Source organism: Hypanus sabinus, chromosome 29, assembly GCF_030144855.1.
Source record: "Hypanus sabinus isolate sHypSab1 chromosome 29, sHypSab1.hap1, whole genome shotgun sequence".
Taxonomy (NCBI): Eukaryota; Metazoa; Chordata; class Chondrichthyes; order Myliobatiformes; family Dasyatidae; genus Hypanus; species Hypanus sabinus.
The window spans coordinates 25,934,227-25,956,764 of record NC_082734.1 but is presented as its reverse complement, the minus strand read 5'-3'; the positions used below and the strand labels follow the sequence as shown (position 1 = coordinate 25,956,764).

The following is a 22,538-nucleotide window of genomic DNA, read 5'->3' as shown; positions in this document are numbered from 1 at the left end:
ACCGGAGCACCCAGAGGAAACCCACAGGGAGAATGTACAAACTCCTTGCAGGCAGCGGCGAAATTTAAAGCTGGTGGTTGGTGCTGTAATAGCTTTCCGCTGACCACTACACTACCATGCTGCTCTGTACCGGGGATGGGTTGCTTTGACTAGGAATTTACTCCCTGTAACGTAGGAGATTGCGAAGGTATGTAAAATCATGAGGGGCATAGGCAGGGTTAGAGCACGTAGCCTTTTTCCCTGAGAGGGGTTGCTAAAAACAGGAGGGCAAAGGTTTAAAGTCAGTGGCAAGAGAATTAAATGGACTTTGGGGGCAGATTTTTCACACAAAGGGTGGTGCGTATTTAGCTGCCAGGTATAGTGAAGAAGAGAAAATCTGCAGATGCTGGAAATCCAAGGAACACACACGAAATGCTGGAGGAACTCAGCAGGCCAGGCAGCATCTGTGGGAAAAAAAGTAAACCTTATCTCCTTGCCTGCTCATCGCCTCCCTCTGGTGCTCCTTCCCCCCCTTTTCTTTGTTCCACAGCCTCTATCCTCTCCTATTAGATTTCCCATTCTCCAGCCCCATGTCTCTTTCACCAATCAACTCCCCAGCTCTTTATTTCACCTCTCCCCCTCCCAGTCTCACCTATCACCTTGTGTTGTGGCACATTCACAACATTTAAAAGTCATCTAGCTAAGTGCACGTATCGGAGAAGTTTGGAGGGATATGGGCCAAGTGTGGGTAGATGGGATTAGCTCACTGGGCCACACAATTGGCATGGATGAGATGGGCCAAAGGGCCTGTTTCCCAGCTGTACCTCTCTGACTCTAAAGCCATTGTCAGATCTGCTGATCCAGGCCACTCTACCCCTACACCACAAACACATTTTGTGAGGCCAGTGAAAGAGGTGGTGACTAAAAATAGATTTTCAGCCTATTTACAAATTGTCTCCTTCATGTGTCTTTACAGTTTTTTCTGCATGCACGATTGTTCCAAACATTTCTGTGAGTGGCTTGTTTGCTCCTTTTAGCCCTTCTCTGAGCTCTTTGCATTCCAGTCCTCTGGAAGTGTAACCACAGTTGTACAGTAGGAACCACAGTGGCCATTTATGAAGCTTGCACAGGTAGCAGTGTGCTAATGGCTTGGTAGTGTTCAGGGTGGACTTTGGCCAGAGGATAGGGATAGTCTTCCTGCTGTTCCTCCTCAAAGCTGTGGCAGGAAACATTTCACTTCAACCAGGCCTGTCTTTCAACAGTTCGCCTGAGAGAGACAAATAAGAATTATCTACCTCCAGCATAAGGCATAAGGGGTGGGTCTGCCTGATAATCAACAGAGGAATTTGAACCTGTAACTGCCACTCAGCCACAACTGACCCCTTCATGGTGTTGCTTTTAAAGTAGGCTTATATGTATAGCAAGATTCGAAGTTCAAATTTACTCATCACATGTACATCGAAACATGCAGTAAAATACGTCAAAATGGAGGGCTATGTGGGAGGGAAGGGCTAGATTAAAAGGTCAGCACGACATCGTGGGCCGAAAAGACTGTGCTGTGCTGTAATGTTCTATGTTTTATCTCCATCCGTTACGCTTGAAGAAGTATTGAGTGCCAACTTGTATGTTACTTAACTCCTTTTCCTTCCTCCCCTCTACTCATAGATTTTAACAGATTTAAGAGCTGACAATCAGAGACTTAAGGATGAGAACGCAGCGCTGATCCGCGTCATCAGCAGACTATCGAAGTAGTGAAAGTGTCACTGTCCCAATGGACCAGCTTGTGGGAGAGCAAATGCCAGCACTGTTAAGGTGGAGCTGACCTGAGGTCTGGGTCAAAGGGGAATATTTTCAATGCCAATGATCATTCCATGGCAAATCAAAATTACTGTTGTTGGGGGGAACGAGGGCAGAGGCAGGAGAGAGCAAAGCTAGACCAGGCGAATCGCCGAGATGGTTCAGGTGGACAACACTGACCAGTGTACGTTAAATCAAATCAACGTGCCAACCCCTCTGTCCTAAACCCTGTTACTTAACTTTCACACCTAATTAGTGTGAAGTTTCTTCATTGGATTTGCATTTGCCTGGAAGATATAAATGGAAGTTGTACTTCCTATACCCATGTGTCTGTGTGTGCTGGCCGGTTGGACGTGTGCGTTGCTGTCTCTTGTCCTTTCACTGTGACCATTTGGAGATTACCACTGTCCCTTTCTCCTTGCACTCCATGAATATTCCTTGCAATCTTACTTCCACAAACATTCCTAAGTTGCAATTCTAGTAACAATCATTGTACAGAATGTAAAAGATTTTGAGTGCCTGTATGCAGATTTTTAAAAAAAAGATATCATTGCAGTATTAAAACTGAGAAATTAATGTGAATGTTAATAATTTCAATTTGAACTGGGGATAATTTTTCCAATCTGAGCTTGAATGGGTCAGATTGAACTAAATTTCAAACCTCATTGTTTCAGATATACAGTAGTCTTTCCCTTGACGTGAGCTGAGAAAATATGAACTGATTTTGTTCAAATCTCTTTGCTGACCTCTTTGAAGAGGTCAGGCAGTTCCTTACTTTTTGTATCACTGTGGTGCTGTGTCTGTACTCTGTGTGAAGTTATGGCCTTGGAGCAATTAGCAGTCTGTAGACCCTTTGGAAACATTTACACCATTTATCTGCAGCTTGAAGGTTTTGTTTCCTAATGGCATCTGTGGCAGAGTGAGCTGTACCACAGTACTGCTCTAAACCCAAGGCATTTTTCTTTTCACCTAAATATCTCCATATTGCTGGTTTTCAATGTCCCTAACTTGCCCAGAAACATTATCTGATAGTAGTGGGGCTTACGTAACCATGAGAGTGTGTTCCAGGCAAGAACTCATCTTGTGGGCAAAGCCAGTGGGTAGGATGCTGAGCATTTCTTTGTTACATTAGCTTTGCATACTGATGGCCAAAATGTGAGGTTTACAACCCTTGCTGCAAAGTAGAGCATCTTGGTTTGTCAATCAGGATGACAATCTGGCCCGGTATACCTTACGGGGAAGGTGTGGCAACTATTGACTTTCTGGAACAGGTTGTGACCAAGCACTTGGAAGCTAAGTTACATCCCATATGTGCCTATGATGCTGGGGGAGGTGATTGGGAAGCAATCATGAACACAAACTTGTCCTATTAGCGACATATTTCCAAAACACAAAAAACTATAGATGCTGGACTCTGATCTAAAATCAGAAAATGGTAGAAGTGCCTGTGTGGAGGAGAGAATTTATATTATTGGTCTTGATTCTGAGACCCATCGTGAAAGCGAATGCTGCCTTTGAGCATTATTCTTTAAAAGATTTTGGTCTGCCAGTACTGAATGGTCTTCTGATTTCGTATTTAATTTCTACCCAAATTGTGAATTCAGGGCCACAAAGACTAGGGTCAGTTTCTCTGGAAGTAGGTGTATTTATCAGGTATAATGGACATTAGGATATCTTCCCACCTCGACTTTTTGTTCTCCATTGTGCTCACTTTGGGTCCTGCGTCTTAATATTCCCAACCAGCATGTCTTATCTTTCAGTTTGTTATTACAGTTAACAAGTTTTTAATTTATTCCTCGGCTATTTGTCGAGTGGTTTTTACTGTTCAATTTCTGGAAGGTAAACTGTTTGCCACAGTGGTTTGTTTAAGCTTTTCACATGTCCGAAGCTACTCTCCCCTATGTGGGTCACCTACTCAGACTGTCTGCCCAAGTGTTTGGCTGCTGTGCATGCTTGTCGGGCACTAGGTGTCTGCCTGGCCCATTCTGCTGACCACAGTCAGGCTGTAATGAGTTTCATATCCATTCCCTCCCACCCCGTGAGAGAGGTCTGAGGGCTATCTACACTGCCTAGTGCAATCGATATTTTCATCAGTAGATACCACAAAGCAGTTCCAAAGGCTGGAGCAGAATTGTGCAAGTTATATTTTTCAAATTATGGATGCAGTTCAATGCTATAATTTTGTTAATGTGAATCATTGCTTCCCAACCTGAAAGTAAACAGTGCCTGCAATGCTTGTCAGAACGATCACAGTATCGTAGGAAGTGAGCTTCTGATTGTTAGGTAATTGGCAGCAAATGTAAGTGTGGGCTGCAGGTAGTGAGGGAGGGGGTATGTGGGTGGGTCTTTTCTAATAAGGTGATTATTATGTGCACTCAAAAATTATTGTACAGTTAGTGGTTTTTATGTGAAGTTTATATTACAGTTAGAGACTTACTTCAGAGTGAGCAGGTGCCCTTGCCCTTGAACACGGTTTCCTTTTCCTGTAAATTTTCTTTGTTCAGTAAAATGAAATGTTGGGGTGTCAATTGCAGGAGGTGGATTGTTCAGGACCTGGAGCTGCACAGTGTAAACGTCCTGCTATGGAACTGCACCCAGATCGCCAGCACATCATCTTTTCCAGTGTTGTTGCACTGCAATACAGGCCAAGTTGGCCAACGTGTTGTAGGTCTGTTCCTGAACTTCTTTCCTGTAGGATGTAGCTAAGATTCTGTGGGTGGAGAATAATTGAACCCTAAACGTTCTGTAAACATAAGTGGACTCACTGGGCCATCTAGTGGAGAAGCTGTCATGTACACCCATTTATTAAATGCAGTACTCACTCAGCACCACCTCTTGCATCTTGTCTTTTCCTTCATCATAATGGTCTCTTTTTAAACTTCTTCCATTTTCCTGACACGGCAGCCACAGCCTAACCTGGGGGCTGCTCCCTCCACCTTTTGGAATTGTTTGTGAACTATACCAACTGGATCTTGTCACCGTTAGAGAATGCCCGTCCCCACACACCAGCAGCACTTACTTTCAGAACCCAGCCAAGCGCACAGTCGAGACACTGCCTCTCCTACATTTCAGCATCTTTTAGTTTCTAAAGAAATATCCCCTTAGTGCTGGGACAACCAGAGATGATGACTTTAGTTGGCCTTCTTGCTGCTTGTTTTGCTTGAAGGGTCTTTGGGTGCAAATGCTTTGTGGCCTTTTCTCTGTTGACACGTCAGAGGGTCTCAATCACAGCAGTGAGGATGCGAGACACGATGGGGGCAGTCAGTGAGCTGTTAGAGTGTTGCAGAGTGGAAAGAAACCCTTGTGGGGGCACTCTTGGTCTAAAATTTCATAGAATGAAGTGTCAAGTTTTTTTTTAATTGTTTGAGCACTTTTGGGTATTTCTCTCTTCCCCGCCCTCCAGGTTCCATTAGCTAAATGTGTTTAGTTTCTCTTTCTTAATACTTTGAAAGGATGGATGTTTCCAGCTTCTTTCTCCAGATCTCTTCACACTGAAGGTCTGGGTGGGTTGCTGTGAGTATTTGCCAGCAAAGCTTTTCTCTGAGTACCATACATTAGCTAGTACCGCCAGGGAATGGTCCAGAGATACAGCAAGAACCATAACAAAGTTTGCAAAAGCTGGTGAAATCGTGTTAGGTTAAATGTTTGTATGTGTTGTTAAAGCATAACTGCTCAAATGAACTGCAGATACTGACCAGTTACAATTCTTTCAGACTACTGTATATTCAATTACACCATGTGAAATTTCAAAAGGCTTCAGATCATTAGAGGTTCCACCTACAATTAATTGCCAGAAACTATACATGCTGTAGATACATAAGTGACCAATGAAGCTTCTTCTGTTGTCAGAGCTTTCTCCCCCTCAGAATATAGCTCCACCTGGTTTAAAATAACTGTTAAAGAAATACTATACTAAACTGTTTGAAAAACCTGGACTTTTTGATGTAATATCATTTATTTTTAAAAAAACGATCCTAGTGACACAAATGGCAGAAATGCTGTTAAACCGCATCTCTTGAACTATGGCAATAAACTTGCGTGGAACTGTAAATTTGATCCCGGGGGATTTTGTATTATCCATCCCAGTACCCTGAGTATGTAATGTGACAAAAGTCCCATTTAGGATTGAAGGTTAGGAGGACTACCCACAATACTTTTGAATGTGACTGGGATTGGCACACCCAGTGCCATTGTGTTTAGGTATTCCCAAGAACAGTCACAAAATCCCCCAGTAGTCAGCCCAGTCTCAAACTATAATCATTCCAGGTCATTGGCCTGAGTTTTCCCGCTGCACATCTCAAAGGGATTCAGTGATGCTCTTTGTGTGGAGAACATTTTGAGGTGATATAGCGGACATCGTCTCAGCCAAGTTCCATTGCCAATTAAGCCAATGATAAAGACCTGTGTTGATGGGATTGGGAAGGGTTGGCATCAAGTGTCACAGAAAGGATTGTGGCTTCATTGAATCTGAAGTAGTGCCTTGGCATTATGCTGCAACTTGGTTAATATTGAAGTACTTGTGTCAATTTTTTTTATATATATTTCAATCTAAAATGTGAAGTGTATTGTGAGTCGGCAGGCATGCCACTAAAAGTTTTAATTATTGTCAATGGCTAGGTTTATCAGTTACAAAACAAATTATTCTAAATGTCCCCTCTCCTGCCGGGATTTGAAACATTTTTTTGTAAGACTCTCAAAACATCCATGGGATGCTGTATCGTGTTTAAATACTGTGCCATGAATGGTTATATGAATATATGTATATGGAATTTTAAAAAAAACAGAATATGCATTTTTGCAAATGTGCAATATACAGAATTCTTCTACAAAGTATTTGTTACAGCAGCTAAGCTGCATTGTTTTAAGCACAGAAAATGCTGTTGATGCCTTGTGTAACTTATGTGTAATTAAAAGGCAGCATTAACGTTTATTAAACCATAAATTGCATTTTAAATTTGTATATATGATTTTACTTGGATCCCTTTTTCCATAAGTAAGCGATGTATGTATGGTAGTTCTATTATTTTTGTTGACTGCAGATTCTTGAGGAACACAGCTGGAAGATTATCTTATTTTTGCTTTTGCTTAGCCTGATGCCATATTACTCATCAATGTAAGTGTGTCTAGTCAATACCACAAGGAGATATAGGAGGAGGCTGCATTCGGCCCCTCAACATTCAGTGTGGTCGTGGCTCATCGATGCTGCCCTCAACTCTGTTAGTTCTCATAGCCCTCAGTTCCTCAGCCTGGAGGCCAAGTCATCAGATATATTCAAAGCTGAGATTTATTCATCATCATTATATGACGTGGGCGATTGCGGTCTCCATGGCCATGATTGCTCTTGGCAAATTTTTCTACAGAAGTGGTTTCCCATTGCCCCCTTCTGGCAAGTGCCTTTACAAGACGGGTGATCCCAGACATGATCAATACTCTTCAGAGGTTGTCTGTCTGGCATCAGTGGTCGCAGAATCAGCTGCTCATTCAACCACCAACCACCTGCTCCCATGCCTTCATGTGGCCCTGATCGGGGGACTAAGCAGATGCTACACCTTGCCCAAGGGTGGCCTGCAGGCGAGTAGGGAGAATGAGAGTCGTACACCTCCTTTGGCAGAGACATATGACCACCCACCACCCAGAGGTTTATTAGGTTTTTGATTGGGGTATAAAGGGTTATGGGTTTGAGAGGGATAATAAACCAACTATGATTGATGGGCCAAATGGCCTAAAACTGCTCCTATGTCTTATAGTCTCTTGAATTATATCTATGGCCACCTTTATGTGGCTCCACCACTCCCAGGGGATGAGAATGTCAAAGCTGCAGCACCCTCTGAGAAGACACTTTTACACACGTCGCTGACCAGCCCCACATCCTTTAGTTAGGTTTCCTTGTTGATGAGTCTTCCACTAGGGAAAACATCTGAGCATCTACCCTGACAACCACCACGATGTTTATGTTTGAATAAGGCTATTCTAAACTTCACAGAGTTTCTAAAATTCATCTGTCCACCCTCCACCTCTTCCCAGGAATTGCCTCTGGTGAATCTCCTTTAGACTGCCTCCCTTATTCTGTATCCTTTTTGGGTAAGAGTTAGTATATGAGGGGCGTTTCTTAGCTCTGGGCCTGTAATCACTGGAGTTTAGAAGAATGAAGGTGGGGGTATCTCATTGAAACCTATTTAAATGTTCTAGATTAGTACAGGTGACAGGTTACAGGGAAAAAGAAGAATAGGGTTTTGAGGGAAAGTAAATCAATTATTGAATGGCGGAGCAGACTAGATGGGATGAATGGCCTAATTCTACTACGGGACCAAAACTGCAGATTATTCCAGGTAATGGTCTCACTAACACCCTGTACAACCGGAATAAGACCCACCTATTGTTAAAGTCCAACCCCTTTGCCACCTTAACCATTCATTGGACCAGCCTGGTAGCTCTGTGACTCAGACATTAGAAAACCTTAATCCCTCTGTGCTTCATTCACTCATAGTCCCTCCCCATTTACACACCAATTTCCCCTTACCAAAGTGCATGCAGTCATCGCGGGCACTTGCATGTGGCACCTTATCAAATATCTTTTGGACATAGGAGCAGAATTAGAGCATCTGGCCCATCAAGTCCATGCCATTCAATCAGCCAATGCGCTAACCATGCCTGTAACTCCTGTAATGCCATGGACTCTTAACTTGGTAATTAGCTTGTGTATGGCACCTTGTCAAAGGCTTTCTGAAAGTCCAAATATACAACCATTACATCCCCTTTATTACTCCTACTTATAATCTCAAAGCATTACAACAGATTTTTCAGGCCAGATTTTCCCTTAAGAAAACCATGCTGACCTTGTCCTGTCTTCTCCTGTGTCACCAAGTGCTCCATAACCTCATCCTTAACAATTGACTCTTAACATCTTCTCAACTACTGAGGTCAGACTAACTGGTCTATAATTTCCATTTTGCTGCCTCCTTCCTTTCTTAAAGAGTGGAGTGACACTTGCAATTTTCCAGTCCTCTGAACTAGGCCTCTTTTAGAACCCTAGTGTGCAGTTCATCTGGTCCAAGTGACTTGTGCACCTGTAAGTCTCCCAGTTTTTTTTTAGCACTTTCTAGCTTGTAATAGTAACTGTACTCACTTCTCTTCCCTCACACCCTTCAACACTGGGCAACTGCCACCATTATCCACCATTGTCCTTGTACCAAAAAAGATCAAGGTTATATGCCTGAATGATTGGCATCCCATTGCGCTCACCTCAATAAAAAGCAAATGCTTTGAGAGGGTGGTCAAGGATTACATCTGCAGCTTGCTACCACCCAGACTGGAACCCCTACAATTCACCTACCGACACAACCAATCAACAGACGACACAACAGCCACTGCTCTACATACTGTCCTTACACATCTGGAGAAGGAGGATGCTTATGTGAGAATGCTGTTCTTGGACTACAATTCCGCATTCAACACCATAATTCCATCTGGGGTTGACAGGAAGCTTAGGGACCTTAGCCTTGAACCTGCCTTGTGCAGCTGGATCCTGAACTTCCTGTCAGATCGCAGGCAGGTGGTAAGAGTGGGCTCCCCCCACCTCTACCCTTATGACTCAACACAGGAGCCAGTCAGGGCTGTGTACTATGTTCCCTGCATTACTCCCTGTATACCCATGACTGTGTCGCCACCCACAGCTCTAATCTGTGAATTAAATTTACCAACAACACTACATTGATTGGTCTAATCTCAAACAATAATGAGGTGGCCTACTGGGAAGAAGTCATCTCTCTGACACACTGGTGTCAAGAAAACAACCTCTCCCTCAATGTTGCGAAAACAAAGGTACTGGTTGTGGATTATAGGAGGAATGGAGTCGGGCTAATCCCTATTGACATCAATGGATCTGGGCTTGAGAGGGTAAATAGTTTTAAGTTCTTCAGCATCCACATCACCCTCACCTGGTCTGTACACCAGCTGTGTGGTGAAAAAGGCACAGCACCTCTTTCACCCCAGACAGTTGAAGTTTGGTGTGGGCCCCCAAATCCTAAGAACTTTTTACAGGGACACAATTGAGAGCATCCAGACTAGCTGCATCACTGCCTGGTGTGGGAACTGTACCTCTGTTAATCGCAGGATTCTGCAGAGAGTAGTGTGGACAGCCCAGCACACCTGTAGTTATGAATTTACCATGATTCAGGACATTTTCAAAGATAGGTGTAAAAAAAAAAGGGCTCAAAGGTTCTTTGGGGACCTGAGTCACCCCAACCATGGTCTATTCCAGCTGCCATCTGGGAAGTAGTACCGCAGCATAAAAACCAGGACCATCCGTCCAGGGTGGCGTCTTCCACCAGGCCATCAGACTGATGAACTCGCGCTGATTTGAGTGTATTTCTATATTACATTGATGTTCTATAAGTTGTTATAATTTACTATCATTGCACATGTAGATGGAGATGTAACATAAAGATTTTTACTCATGTTTGTGAAGGAGGTAAGAAATAAAGTCAATTCAATTCAATTGTGTCTTCCACAGTGAAGACTGATGCAAAATACTCATTTAGCTCATCTGTCCCCTATTATTTCTGCAGCCTCATATTCACTCTCATTTCTCTTTTTTGATATTTGAAAAAGCTTTTACTATCCATATTGATATTGTTTGCTGGCTTGTTTTCATATTTCATCTTTTCCCTCCCAATGATTCTTTTAGTTGCACTCTGTGGGTTTTTAAAAGCTTCCTACTAATCTTTGCTTTATTGTATGCCCTCTCTTTTGTTTTTACGTCAGCTTTGACTTCCCTTGTCAGCCACGTTTGTACTATTTAAATACATTACATCTGCAGTCTCTCCCTGTTAAGTCTTAAAGGATTTGAACAAATTTCCCAAATGTAATTTGCCTTTCATTAAACATGTTGACTGGGTTGGATTATATCAGCAAACGTAACGTTGTTTCCTCTTTGATCACTGCCTTGAGCATCTTGCCAGCAGTGAATTAACCGGCTTGTAGTTCAGCTTACCCCCCATTTCAACAAAGGTGTCATATTGCCTGACTTCCAGTCCTCTAACACTGCCTCCATCACCCTCCAAACACCCCCCCCCCACAACACTTAATGAGTTTTCTTCCAGCCAACTTCTGCATTCTGCCACTTTGAGGCTTTGGAGAGGGCACAGAAGAGGTTTACCAGGATGCTGCCTGGATTAGAGGCACGAAAGATGAAAAGAGGCTGGACAAGCTTGAGTTGTTTTCTCTGGAGCAGCGGGTGCTGAGGGGAGAACTGATAGAGGCTTATAAAATTATGAGAGGCATAGATAGTGTAGACGGTATCTTTTCCCTGGGTTGAAATGTCTAATACCAGAGGAGGTAAGTTCAGGGGAGATGTGCAGGGTAGGTTTTTTATGTAGGGTGGTGGGTGCCTGAATGCACTGCTAGGGGTGATGGAGCCAGGTACGTTAGGGGTTTTGAAGAGGCTCTTGGCCAGGCACATCAGTGTGCAGGAAATGGAAGGATAGACACAGTGTGGGCAGGGGGGGGATCAGTCGAGCGTTTGAATTTGGCACGACATTTTGGGCTGGAGGGTCCATTCCTGAGCAGTACTCCTCTATGCTGCATGAAAGCGTGGCCGAAGTGCTGGTGCAGGAAAGTAGGGCTTTGGGTTTTCTTCTAGGACAGGATAGGTTGTGCCTGAACCAGAGACAACTCAACGTTGTCTCGTTTTTACTGCGTGCTGTACCAGCAGTCATGGTCAAAATGACGATAAAAAGTGACGACTTGACCAATATCCTTGCAGGGAGGTTTGCCCAGGAGGATTTCATTTAGTGAGGTAAAGGGTGGGATGCAGGACGGGAAAGTCCAGTGAGGAGCAGAGATGGGAGGGAGGATATGGCCAGTGTGTCTCACTGCATTTACTTCAATGCAAGGAGCCTCACAGGTCATTTGATGAGCTGAGATTATGGATTGCTGCAGTCATTGAAAAGTGCTTGAAGGAAGTTCTGGGGTAGAGAAGGTTCAGGTGTGGTAGAGGGGTGCGGACATGTTGTGAAACTGATTGGAGAGGATATTCTGAAGGGATCAGACAATGACAAGATAGGTCGGGTTAAAATCAGGATTCTCACCTTACTGGAGTTTAAGATTGAGATCTTTTTCAGGTTAGCTTTCTTTGAAACGTGGAACCATACAGTGAAATGTATCGTTTGCATCAAACGCCAACAGTCTGCAAGTGCCTCCATGCTTCCGGCGTCGCCATAGTAACCCGAACCTGCACGTCTTTGGAATGTGGGAGGAAATTCCAGAGGAAATCCACATGGTCACGGGGAGAATGTACAAACTATTTACAGGAGGTGCTATAAAATGTTAGGGTAACTGCTATGCTATTATGCCATCTGTGGGCACCTCCATAGTGGGAATTAGAAGAATGAATACGTTGGCGTAGGATGTAAAGCAATAAGGTTTCGGTGGTGTGGATTTTTAATCACCCAGTGCTGACTGAGACTGCCTTAGTGCCAGGGGCTTTAAGGAGGAATTTATAAAATAAATTGAAGAAAGTTTTGTAGAAATTGAAGAAATTGTCCTTACCCATTATCATTCTCAAGGTCCTTTGGGAATTGGGACCATAGTGGGTAGGCTTCACAGTAGTCATGGAAAATTATTAGGTTGATCTTCAAGTTGGGTGAGAGAGAAGAAAATTAAAAGATCTCAGAGTAAGATTTTCCACATGGGCTGGTGAATATCTGTAGCTGCGGAGGGACCTGGAGGCAGGTACAATGACAATGTTTAAGTGTTTCGCTGATCCGCTCTAAGTTTCATCCCTTCTGAATCCCCTATTGCCGTCAGGGTTGTAAGTTAGTGCCTTGTATGGAAAGTGATATCACGTTGGGCTTGTGCAGAAAGAGAGAGTAAGATCAGATTTTGAATTTATAGAACACAGAACAGTACAGCAGAGTACAGGCCCTTTGGTGTTAGGCTGACCTTTTAACCTACTCCAAGATCGATCTAACCCTTCCCTCCCATATTGCCCCCCATTTTTCTTTCAACCATATGCCTATCCAAAAGTTTCTTAAGTGCCCCTAATGTATCTATCACTACCGCTACCCACTGTTGAGGCAAGCCCCTAATCAACAAGCTCCAAGATCTGGGCCTCTGCAACTGGATTCTTGACTTCCTCACTGGGAGATCACAGTCAGCACAGATCAGAAATAACATCTCCTCTTTGCTGACAGTCAGCACTGGGACACCTCACCTCAAAGATGCATGCTTAGCCCACTGCTCCACTTTCTCTTCAGCCACTACTGTGCGGCTAGGCAGGGCTTAAATGCCGTCTATAAATTTGACGATGACACAACTAAATTTCAGACGGTGATGATGAGGCGTACAGGAGTGAGACACATCACCTATTTGAGTGGTGTTGCAACAGCAGCCTTGCGCTCGACGTCAGTAAGACCAAGGAATTGACTGGATTTCTCTCTCTCACACACACACACAAACAAGCAAACAAACACACCAGTCCTCATTGAGGGATCAGCAGTGGAACGAGTGAGCAGTTTCAAGTTCCTAGGTGTCATCATCTATGAAGATCTATCGTGGGCATATCGATGAAAGAAAGCACAAGAGTGGCTATACTACACTAGGAGTTTGGTGACACTTGATATAACACCAAGGACTCTTGCCAATTTCTCCAGATGTACTGTGAGGAGCATTCTAACTGGTTGCATCACCGTCCAGAATAGAGGAGCCATTGCACAGGAACAGAAAAGGCTGACGAAAGCTGCAAGCTCAGGCAGCTTCATTACGGGTACTAGTCTACCCAGCACTGAAGACATCCTCAAAAGGCAATGCCTCAAAAAGGTGGCATCCATCATTAAAGACCCCTCGAGGCTGTGTTCCCATTCGAGCTGTGTCTTTGCAGTTAATCTGATCAACCATTTTACATGCCTTCTTCTCATTTAGGAGGAGGTATAGGAGCCTGAAAACCCACATCAATGTTTTAGGAACAGTCTTATCCCTTCCACCATCAGATTTCTGAAGAGACAATGGACCCATGTGCACTATCTCAGTATCTTTCTGCTCTTTTTGCACTACTTATTTAATTTTAAATATATTTCTTATTGGAAAGTATAGTTGTTTTTGTAAATCAGGTTTAAAATCACGGGAATATGTCGTGAAATTTAACTTTGCGGCAGCAGTACAATGCAATACATGATAAATATTGGAAAAAAATACAATCTGTGTGTATTTATGTGTGTGTGTGTGTGTGTGTGTGTATGTATATTAAATAGTTAAAATAAAAATAGTGCAAAAACAGAAGTAATAAAAAAGAGATGTAGTGTTATGAATTGTATGGCAGAGGAGAAGAAGCTGTTTCTGAATCGCTGTGTAAGTGCCTTCAGGCTACTGTACCTCCTTCCTGACAGTAGCAGTGTGATGCGCCATCAATAACTCACTCTGAGACGTAAGGCGAGATATCGGCTTTTATTGACTGAAGAAGGAACCAGCAGTGAGTGACCATCATATTACATCCTGGAGAATGAGGCAGAGGATCAGACCTCGATCACCTTTATACAGGGGCCTGTGGGAAGAGCCACAGGAGCAGTCAGAAGGGGGCGTGTCCAGACAGGCACATAGTTCACCACACAGTGAGAAGAGGGTGTATTATGAGTGATGGGGATCATTAATAATGGAAGCCGCCTTTCTCAGGTACTGCTCCTTGAAGATAATCTTGGATACTACAGAGACTCGTGCTCATGATGGAGATGACTAAGTTTACAACTCTCTGTAGCTTCTTTTGATCTTGTGCAATAGCGCCCCCCTCCCTTACCAGGCGGTGTTGCAGCCGGTCTGAATGCTCTCCATGCTACATCTGTAGAAGTTTTCAAGTTTGTTTTGTTATTATGTATTGCATTGTACCGCTGCTGTAAAAAAAACACAAGATATGTCAATTATATTAAACTTGATTCTAATTCCTGCACAGTGCTAAGTCCTGCCATTAATCTTGTATTCTGCCTTCAAGTTATAACCATATAACAATTACAGCACAGAAACAGGCCATCTTGGCCTTTCTAGTCCATGCCGAATGCTTACTCTCACTTAGTCCCACCTACCTGCACTCAGCCCATAACCCTCCATTCATTTCCTGTCCATATACCTATCCAAAATTGAACCTGCCTCTACCACTTCTACTGGAAACTCGTTCCACACAGCTACCACTCTCTGAGTAAAGAAGTTCCCCCTCGTGTTACCCTTAAACTTTTGCCTCTTAACTCTTAACTCATGTCCTCTTGTTTGAATCTCCCCTACTCTCAATGGAAAAAGCCTATCCACATCAACTCTATCTATCCCCCTCATAATTTTAAATACCTCTATCAAGTCCCCCCTCAACCTTCTATGCTCCAAAGAATAAAGAACTAACTTGTTCAACCTCTTTCTATAACTTAGATGCTGAAACCCAGGTAACATTCTAGTAAATCTCCTCTGTACTCTCTCTATTTTGTTGACATCTTTCCTATAATTCAGTGACCAGAACTGTACACAATACACCAAATTTGGCCTCACCAATGCCTTGTACAATTTTAACACTACATCCCAACTCCTATACTCACTGCTCTGATTTATAAAGCCCAGCATACTAAAAGCTTTCTTCACCACCCTATCCACATGAGATTCCACCTTCAGGGAAGTATGCACCATAATTCCTAGATCACTCTGTTCTACTGTATTTCTCAATGCCCTACCATTTACCATATATGTCCTATTTTGATTAGTCCTACCTAAGTTTGACCTTTCGAAGTGAGTCACTTCATACTTTTTTTGAATTGAACTCCATCTTAAACTTCTCAGTCCAGTTCTGCATTCTTTAATCTATTTCTTATTCATTCTGGGGTATTTTGTTACGTCAAGTGTTCTAATATTAATCGTGGAATCGTACAGCACAGAAATGGGCCCCTTTCACCCCCTCATCAATGCCGGCTCTCATGCCACGATCGTCCTGATCTCTCACAATCAGCCAGCATTTCTCTGCACCTCACAACCAGTGGCCCCGCCAATCTCCTGTTCTCCAGCTGAACACAAAAGGTCTCGGGGCTGCCCCTCCAAGGGCAGAGGGTTCTTGCTGTTGCCCCATTGTCCTTAGATTCAGTTCTTGCTGTTGCCTCGTTGTCCTTAGATTCTGATGAACGAATGGCGATCTGAAACATTACCTCTGCTTCCCTCTCGCCTGTTGAGAATTTTCTGCAGCTTCGGTTTACATAGCTGGTCATAAGACTAGAAGATGAACAGCCATGATCACAGCACATGGCGGTGCTGGTTCAAGGGCCGAATAGCCTACTCTTGCACCTATTGTCTAAGACAAAGGCCATTCAGCCCATTGAGTCTGCTTCACCATTCAATCAAGGCTGATTTATTTTCACTCTCAACCCAATTCTCCTGCCTTCTACCTGCAGCTGTTGACACCCTAACTAATCAAAAACCTCATTATCCTACTTCTCATTTGCTGAAGCCTAACATAATCCAGAAAGGGCCTGTTTCTGTGCTGTAATGTTCTATGGTTCAACTCTCAGTGCAATATTAGGCCCATCACTGAATTAACAATGTTCAAACAATTCCTTCAATTCAGCCATGTACCCCGCAATGGACTCCCATTCCTTTCGATTCTGCTTATGGAAGCTAAAGGGTTCTGCATTCAACGATGGTTTCAATTCTAAATGCTCCTGCATTATTTTCAGCAAGGCTCTTTTCGGCTGGTTTGTTTTGGAGCAGTCAATCCTCAGAACAAACTGCATGCCTTTAAACCCAATGCAATCAACAAAACTGTCACTTGATTCTCATCAACTGTTACATTTGTTTCAAAATACAGCTCAATTGGCTCCATATACAATATCCAGTTATCTTGTGCAATCAAACTCATCTATCTTTCGGACGTAGCCATCTATTTCTGCTCACTTTTAGTCTATTTATGACCATCATTAGCCGGTACTCACTTTTTATGAACCTATGAATTTGTCCGTTTTTTACCTCTTTTCTAAACTTGACCATCTCTCTCTCCCTTCTGAAAAGGTATGTGGCATGCTGTTTTATTAAAAAAAAAGTCGACTGTATTTCGCTGTGCTTTTTATAAAAGTATAATAATGTATCATTGGGCTTCAACTGGAAGGTAGTTGTCTCAGGTTTGTTTAAGACTTCCTCATCACCATTGTATGTTAGGTAAACAAAACAAATAATATTTAATGTATTACTCTCTAGTTATATACACATAGACACTATATACATTTCTGTATAGCCATCCACAGCATAGTAAATGTTAATTTGTCCCATTCATATTGAAATATTTAATCACTGTAGAGGATTTCTTACTCTTGTGGGATACCAATTTCTTGACAACAGTGGGGGGGAGTCACTCTGGTAGGCAGGCGAGACTTGTGGCTGTCAAACGATCTCAGTTTCTGGGGCCTCCTCGGTGGTGGTTGTAGGAGTTAACTGCAGGAAATGTTCTGACAGCTCTAGACACATTTCTTCTGCCAATGTTAGTATCCTGAACAGTGCATGGCAAGCTACACAGGACAACGTGGATCATAATGTGTGAGTACAGTGTCTGATGTCACCTTTACCCTTTGAAAAACCTCCTCACATTGCTTTGTCTGTTGCCTTTTCTTCCCAATCTGTAGCAATGAGCTCAATGATGGAACACAGTAAGAGCCAGGAGCAGTGGTGACCTGTTATAGTAATTGATAAATCCTAAAAAGGATTGCAGCTGTGACATTTCCTTCGGCCTTGGGGCATCCACCATCACTTGAATTTTCTCAGCACACCCATGTGATCCTTGTGCAATGATGGTGCGACCATATAAAGTGGTGCTTGGTGTAAAGAATTCACACTTGTGTCGTGTTCTGAGCCCATAATCTTCTAATCTTTTTAACACGGTCTTGAGATTTTGGAGAAGATCCTCGTCATCCTTACTGGTAGCAGTGACGTCATCCAGGTAACTCTGAGTGTCTGGTCAACCTTGCAGCACCTGGTCCATAGATTTCTGCCCGAGTGCAGGTGCAGATGCCACTCCAAAAATAACCCTATTATAGCGATAAAGCCCTTCAAGAGTGTTTATGGTGAGAAACACTTTGGTCTCTACCGTCTCCATCACTTCGTTGAAGTGTTTCCCTCCAGAAAGATTTGCAAAGATATCCTCTATCCTGGGCAGAGGGTATTGATCTTCTTTCAGTATTGGGTTGATTGTGACCTTAAAGTTGCCACAGATCCTGTCAGAACAATCCTTCTCGGCTACTGGAATCACTGGCATTGCTCCACAGGCTTCACTCAACTTGGAATGAGTTCCTTCAGCCTCTATGCAATGAGGTTCATTGGCTACTTTATCACAGTTGGTATAAGGAACTGGATGGACTTTGTAAAACTTGAGTGTGGTATTTTCATTAACCTTTTTACCCTTGATATGGTTGAGTTCTCCGATGCCATCCTTGAACAATGCTGTGGCATCATCCAGTACCTTTCTTAATCCACTTTCAGTTGATTCTTTTTCATGAGGATGTGACATGCAAATGGCATATGGGTCTCCAATCAAGTTGTGTTTGTCTCAGCCACTCATGTCCTCATAATGCTGGCCCTCCTGTTTTTACTGCGCACAAGCCCAATGTGGCTTGTTGATCGCTGTATTTCACTGTTGTGAATGTCTTTCCCACTGGAGTTATCTTTTCTCCAGTTGAGGTTCTTAGTTGGATATCTACAGGCTCCAGTTCAGTATCTTTAAAATGCCATTCAAACTCATTTTGTGGAATGACTGAAACAGCTGAACCAGTGTCCAATTCCATTTTAATTAATTTAGCATTTGCTTCTGATGATGCCATATTGCTTGTCTCTAGTTAATTTTCATATTGTAAATTTCAAGGCTACCCAGTCCCTGGATCCCTTTCATCATAATCAGACTTCTTCTTTATCAGCAGCGTGCGGATTAGTGCTCTTTTTGAAAGAGCAACTTGACTTCTTGTCTTTCCTGTGCAGTCCATTTACTTTTGTCTGCCTGCCATGCTCTTTGTCTGTGTCCTACTTTGTTGTATTTTCTGTAAGTTTCAACTTTAAACCTGCATTGGTCTGGTGTATGTGAGCCCCCTGACACAAGGGTAACATACTTTGTTCAGCCAGGCAGGCTTCTGTTTCAATGTTGCAATTTTGTTCACCCTCACTTTCATTCCTGACTGCAACCCACATGTTGCCTGCTGTTTCCATTGATACAGCAATTTCAACTGCTCTTTTAAATGTAAGTTGTGTTTCAGTTAGGAGCTGCTTTTGAATATTTTCCTGTAAAATTCCTCAGATTAATTGATCTCTCAGTGCATCATTAGGCCCATCACTGTTCAATGCTCAGACAATCTCTTCAATTCCGACACATATGCTGAAATTAACTCTCCTTCCTTTTGATTTCACTTATGAAACCTAATGTGTTCAGCAGTCAACAGTGGCTTCAGATCTAAATGTTCCTGCATTACGTTCACGATATCAATGAGTCATTTCAGCTGGTTTGGTTGGAGCAGTCAAACCTCTAAGCAAACTGTATGCCTTTAATCCCAATGCACTCAGCAAAATTGGCACTTGTTTCTCATTGCCTACTTCATCAGCTTCAATATACAGCTCAATTCACTCTGTATGCAGCAGCCAGTTATCTCTTGTGCAATTGAACACATCTGTCTTTCCAATGTAGCCAGCTATTTCTGCTCTTTTATTGTTAATGATTATTATCACCGGGTACTCACTGTTTATGAACCCATGAATTTGTCCATTTTCTGCCTTTTTTTAAAAAAAAACTTGAATTGCTCCTCCTCTTGTGAAGAAAGCTGTGCTTTTTAAAATTCAAACCTCTTTGAATTTTTTTTTAACTCGCACATCTCGCTGCACTTCATCAGGTAGATAGCTGCCTCAAGTTTGTTTAAAAACAGGGAGCCTGGAAAATGTGTCTAACTTTTTTTTACTTTAAGTGACGTGCGTGCATATATGACATGGTGGCGTCTGTGCCCCCAAACTACTTCCATTCGCCTAGGGTGGACTGCCATCACCCCGCTAACAGTGCACTACTTCGGTGTAAATATGGCGTAATGCCCCCCCCCCAGTACACACTCACAACACAAATATCAAACAATACACCAAAGGCGAGTAAATAATTACAACTTTATAGTGATTTCCTCGTGATGGGTTATCTGTGTAGAAACAGATAACCTAAAGGCACCAAATCAATAAGTTTATCAGTTTGTGCACATAGTATTTAATACATTGAAGCTCACGCCTCCAGTTCCATCCACAATGACATTCCAGGCCTTCGGCCACTGTCCAACCCACCGATTTCCAGTATCCAGCACCCTGGAACCGCTGTCCACTCAGCTCAAGATAGCATAACAATCCTCCATTGGTTAGTTTCCCCCTTATCTGCAGTTATAACCCAAACGTTCCAGATACAGAAACCCATCACAGCATTAAGTAACATTACAGAGAAACCATTTCATTATAACAATACAGAGAAGCCATTTTCTTAACCTTAACAGTTAACACCACAGTTAATGGTACTGAGAGCTCTACACATAAAATTATTTAAACAAAGAATGCTTAATCAAGCAATATATTTACAATATTACTCAATATTACTGAAATATTAAATACACAATGGGCACAGATCTCTTGGTAGTAGTGGAAAGAGCTACAAAGTGCCAGAAGTGTTCCCAATAGCCTCATTACAACTTCACACAGTTCATATGCTCCAGACTGGTGTTCCAGAACACTTTGTCAGTGACAATGTACAACAGTATTTTGCTGAGCAGTTTCAGTCATTCCTGAAAATTAAGGGTATAAGACATACTACGTCTGTACCACACCATCCAGCTATAAGTGGCTTGGGAGAAATTTTTGTCCAGAGTTTAGAGAACGCACTGCGAGCAATGCCCGCAGAATATCATGACACTAACACTGAATCAGAAGCTTGCCAATCTCTTCCTTGCATATCGCAATACAGCACACTCCACAATCAACAACTCACTAGCCAAGCTGTTCCTGGTTTGTCCCTTGGACCTCCTCAAACTCAATCTCAGGAGGAGAATGCAGGACAAACAGCTGAGATGACTTGAGGGCTCCTCAACCAAGGAGGTTTGATGTTTCACTCCTGGGCAAACAGTCCTGGCGAGGGACTACAGAGGTGATCAAAAGTAGGTACTTGGAGAGATTACTCCCTTTCTGAACTATTCTTAAAATCTTTAAATTGTTATTATAATATAAATCTGGGCTATTATTATAAAGTACTATATGGTAAAGTACTCTTTTCTTTTTCTCTTGTTTTTCTTTCTCCAACCAGTTTTGTCTTGGTAGGGGTACAGATTTTTAAAAATAATATAATTAACCATACTAATGTATTTCATCATTCAAATTATTTTATTTGAAAGATCATCATTATAGATTAATATATAATGATTAATATATAGGGCATTTTGTGATATCTTACTCTGATTTATAATAAGTATCCTTATGAACTCTGTATTTGTGTACATGAAATTCAATAAAAATATTGGAAAAAGAAAAGAAAGGAAAGATTATGGACAGAACTGGACCATTTTCCCACACAGTGGAGATTATGTCTGATGTCATCTGGAGATGACACAGTTGAAGAGAGCAGAGTGAATTATTGGAGAAGAAAGGTGTCCAGAGCTGTCAGAACTATTTCCCACAGTCCCAGAGTCAACTGCTACACCGTGGAGGAGGCTTCAGACCTGAGATTGTTTTACAGGCACAAGTCTAATCTGCCAAACAGAGTGATTCCCCTTATGTATAAATGGTGACTAGAGAGCAATACATTACATAAATTACGTTACTATATATTACATCCTGAACGTGGCCAAAACCAGGGAGATGGTGATTGATTTTAGGATGAGGAGGACTGTGACGAGTCCTGTAAACATTCTGGGAGAAGAAGCTACGGTGGTGGAGGAGTACAAATATTTGGGTGTTCACCTCGACAACAGGCTTGATTGGAAAACCAACAGCAAGGCTGTTTACAAGAAGGGGATGAGCAGATTCTATTTTCTAAGCAAGCTGAGATCCTTCAATGTGCAGACTCATAGAGCTCTGCTGTCGCAAAGATAAATCTCTCCTACCAAATGCAATAAGCATATAACAACAGTTCATCTCTGTGCAACAGGAGAACACACATCATAGTTACAATAGTCTCTGATTTATTATTTCATACATTATTATGGCACATTGCTAAATTATTATTGTGTATATTATTATTCTGTACTTTATTATTAGTTAAGTTTGCACACTGCTAAGAGTGTTTGTAGATGTAAACACAAAGTACACTGCAGATGCTGTGGTCAAATCAGGACGTACAAAAAAGCTGGATGAACTCAGCAGGTCGGGCAGCATTCGTTGAAAGAAGCAGTCAATGTTTCCATATAACAATCACAGCACAGAAACAGGCCACCTCGGCCCTCCTAGTCCGTGCCGAACTCTTAATCTCACCTAGTCCCACCTACCCGCACTCAGCCCATAACCCTCCACTCCTTTCCTGTCCATATACCTATCCAATTTTACCTTAAATGACACAACTGAACTGGCCTCTACTACTTCTACAAGAAGCTCATTCCACACAGTATCACTCTCTGAGTAAAGAAATAACCCCTCGTGTTTCCCTTAAACTTCTGCCCCCTAACTCTCAAATCATGTCCTCTCGTTTGAATCTCCCCTACTCTCAATGGAAACAGCTTATTCACGTCAACTCTATCTATCCCTCTCAAAATTTTAAATACCCCGAT

At 42.5% G+C, this 22,538-nt stretch overlaps 1 protein-coding gene across 4 annotated transcripts in view; it reads left to right on the top strand.

Moving 5' to 3' along the window:
- The window catches only part of LOC132383147 (protein phosphatase 1 regulatory subunit 12A-like), a 96,578-nt gene extending 86,344 nt beyond the window's left edge, over positions 1-10,234 (top strand). For 2 of the 4 annotated variants that reach the window (XM_059953993.1, XM_059953990.1), the window contains one exon: positions 1,645-10,234. In XM_059953993.1, coding sequence (XP_059809976.1) covers positions 1,645-1,731 — 87 coding nt within the window. In that variant the 3' untranslated portion in view covers positions 1,732-10,234. The remainder of the gene's footprint in view (positions 1-1,644) is intronic. The other 2 variants (XM_059953994.1, XM_059953991.1) reach the window with 2 other exon arrangements.
- The last annotated feature ends 12,304 nt before the right edge of the window (positions 10,235-22,538 follow it).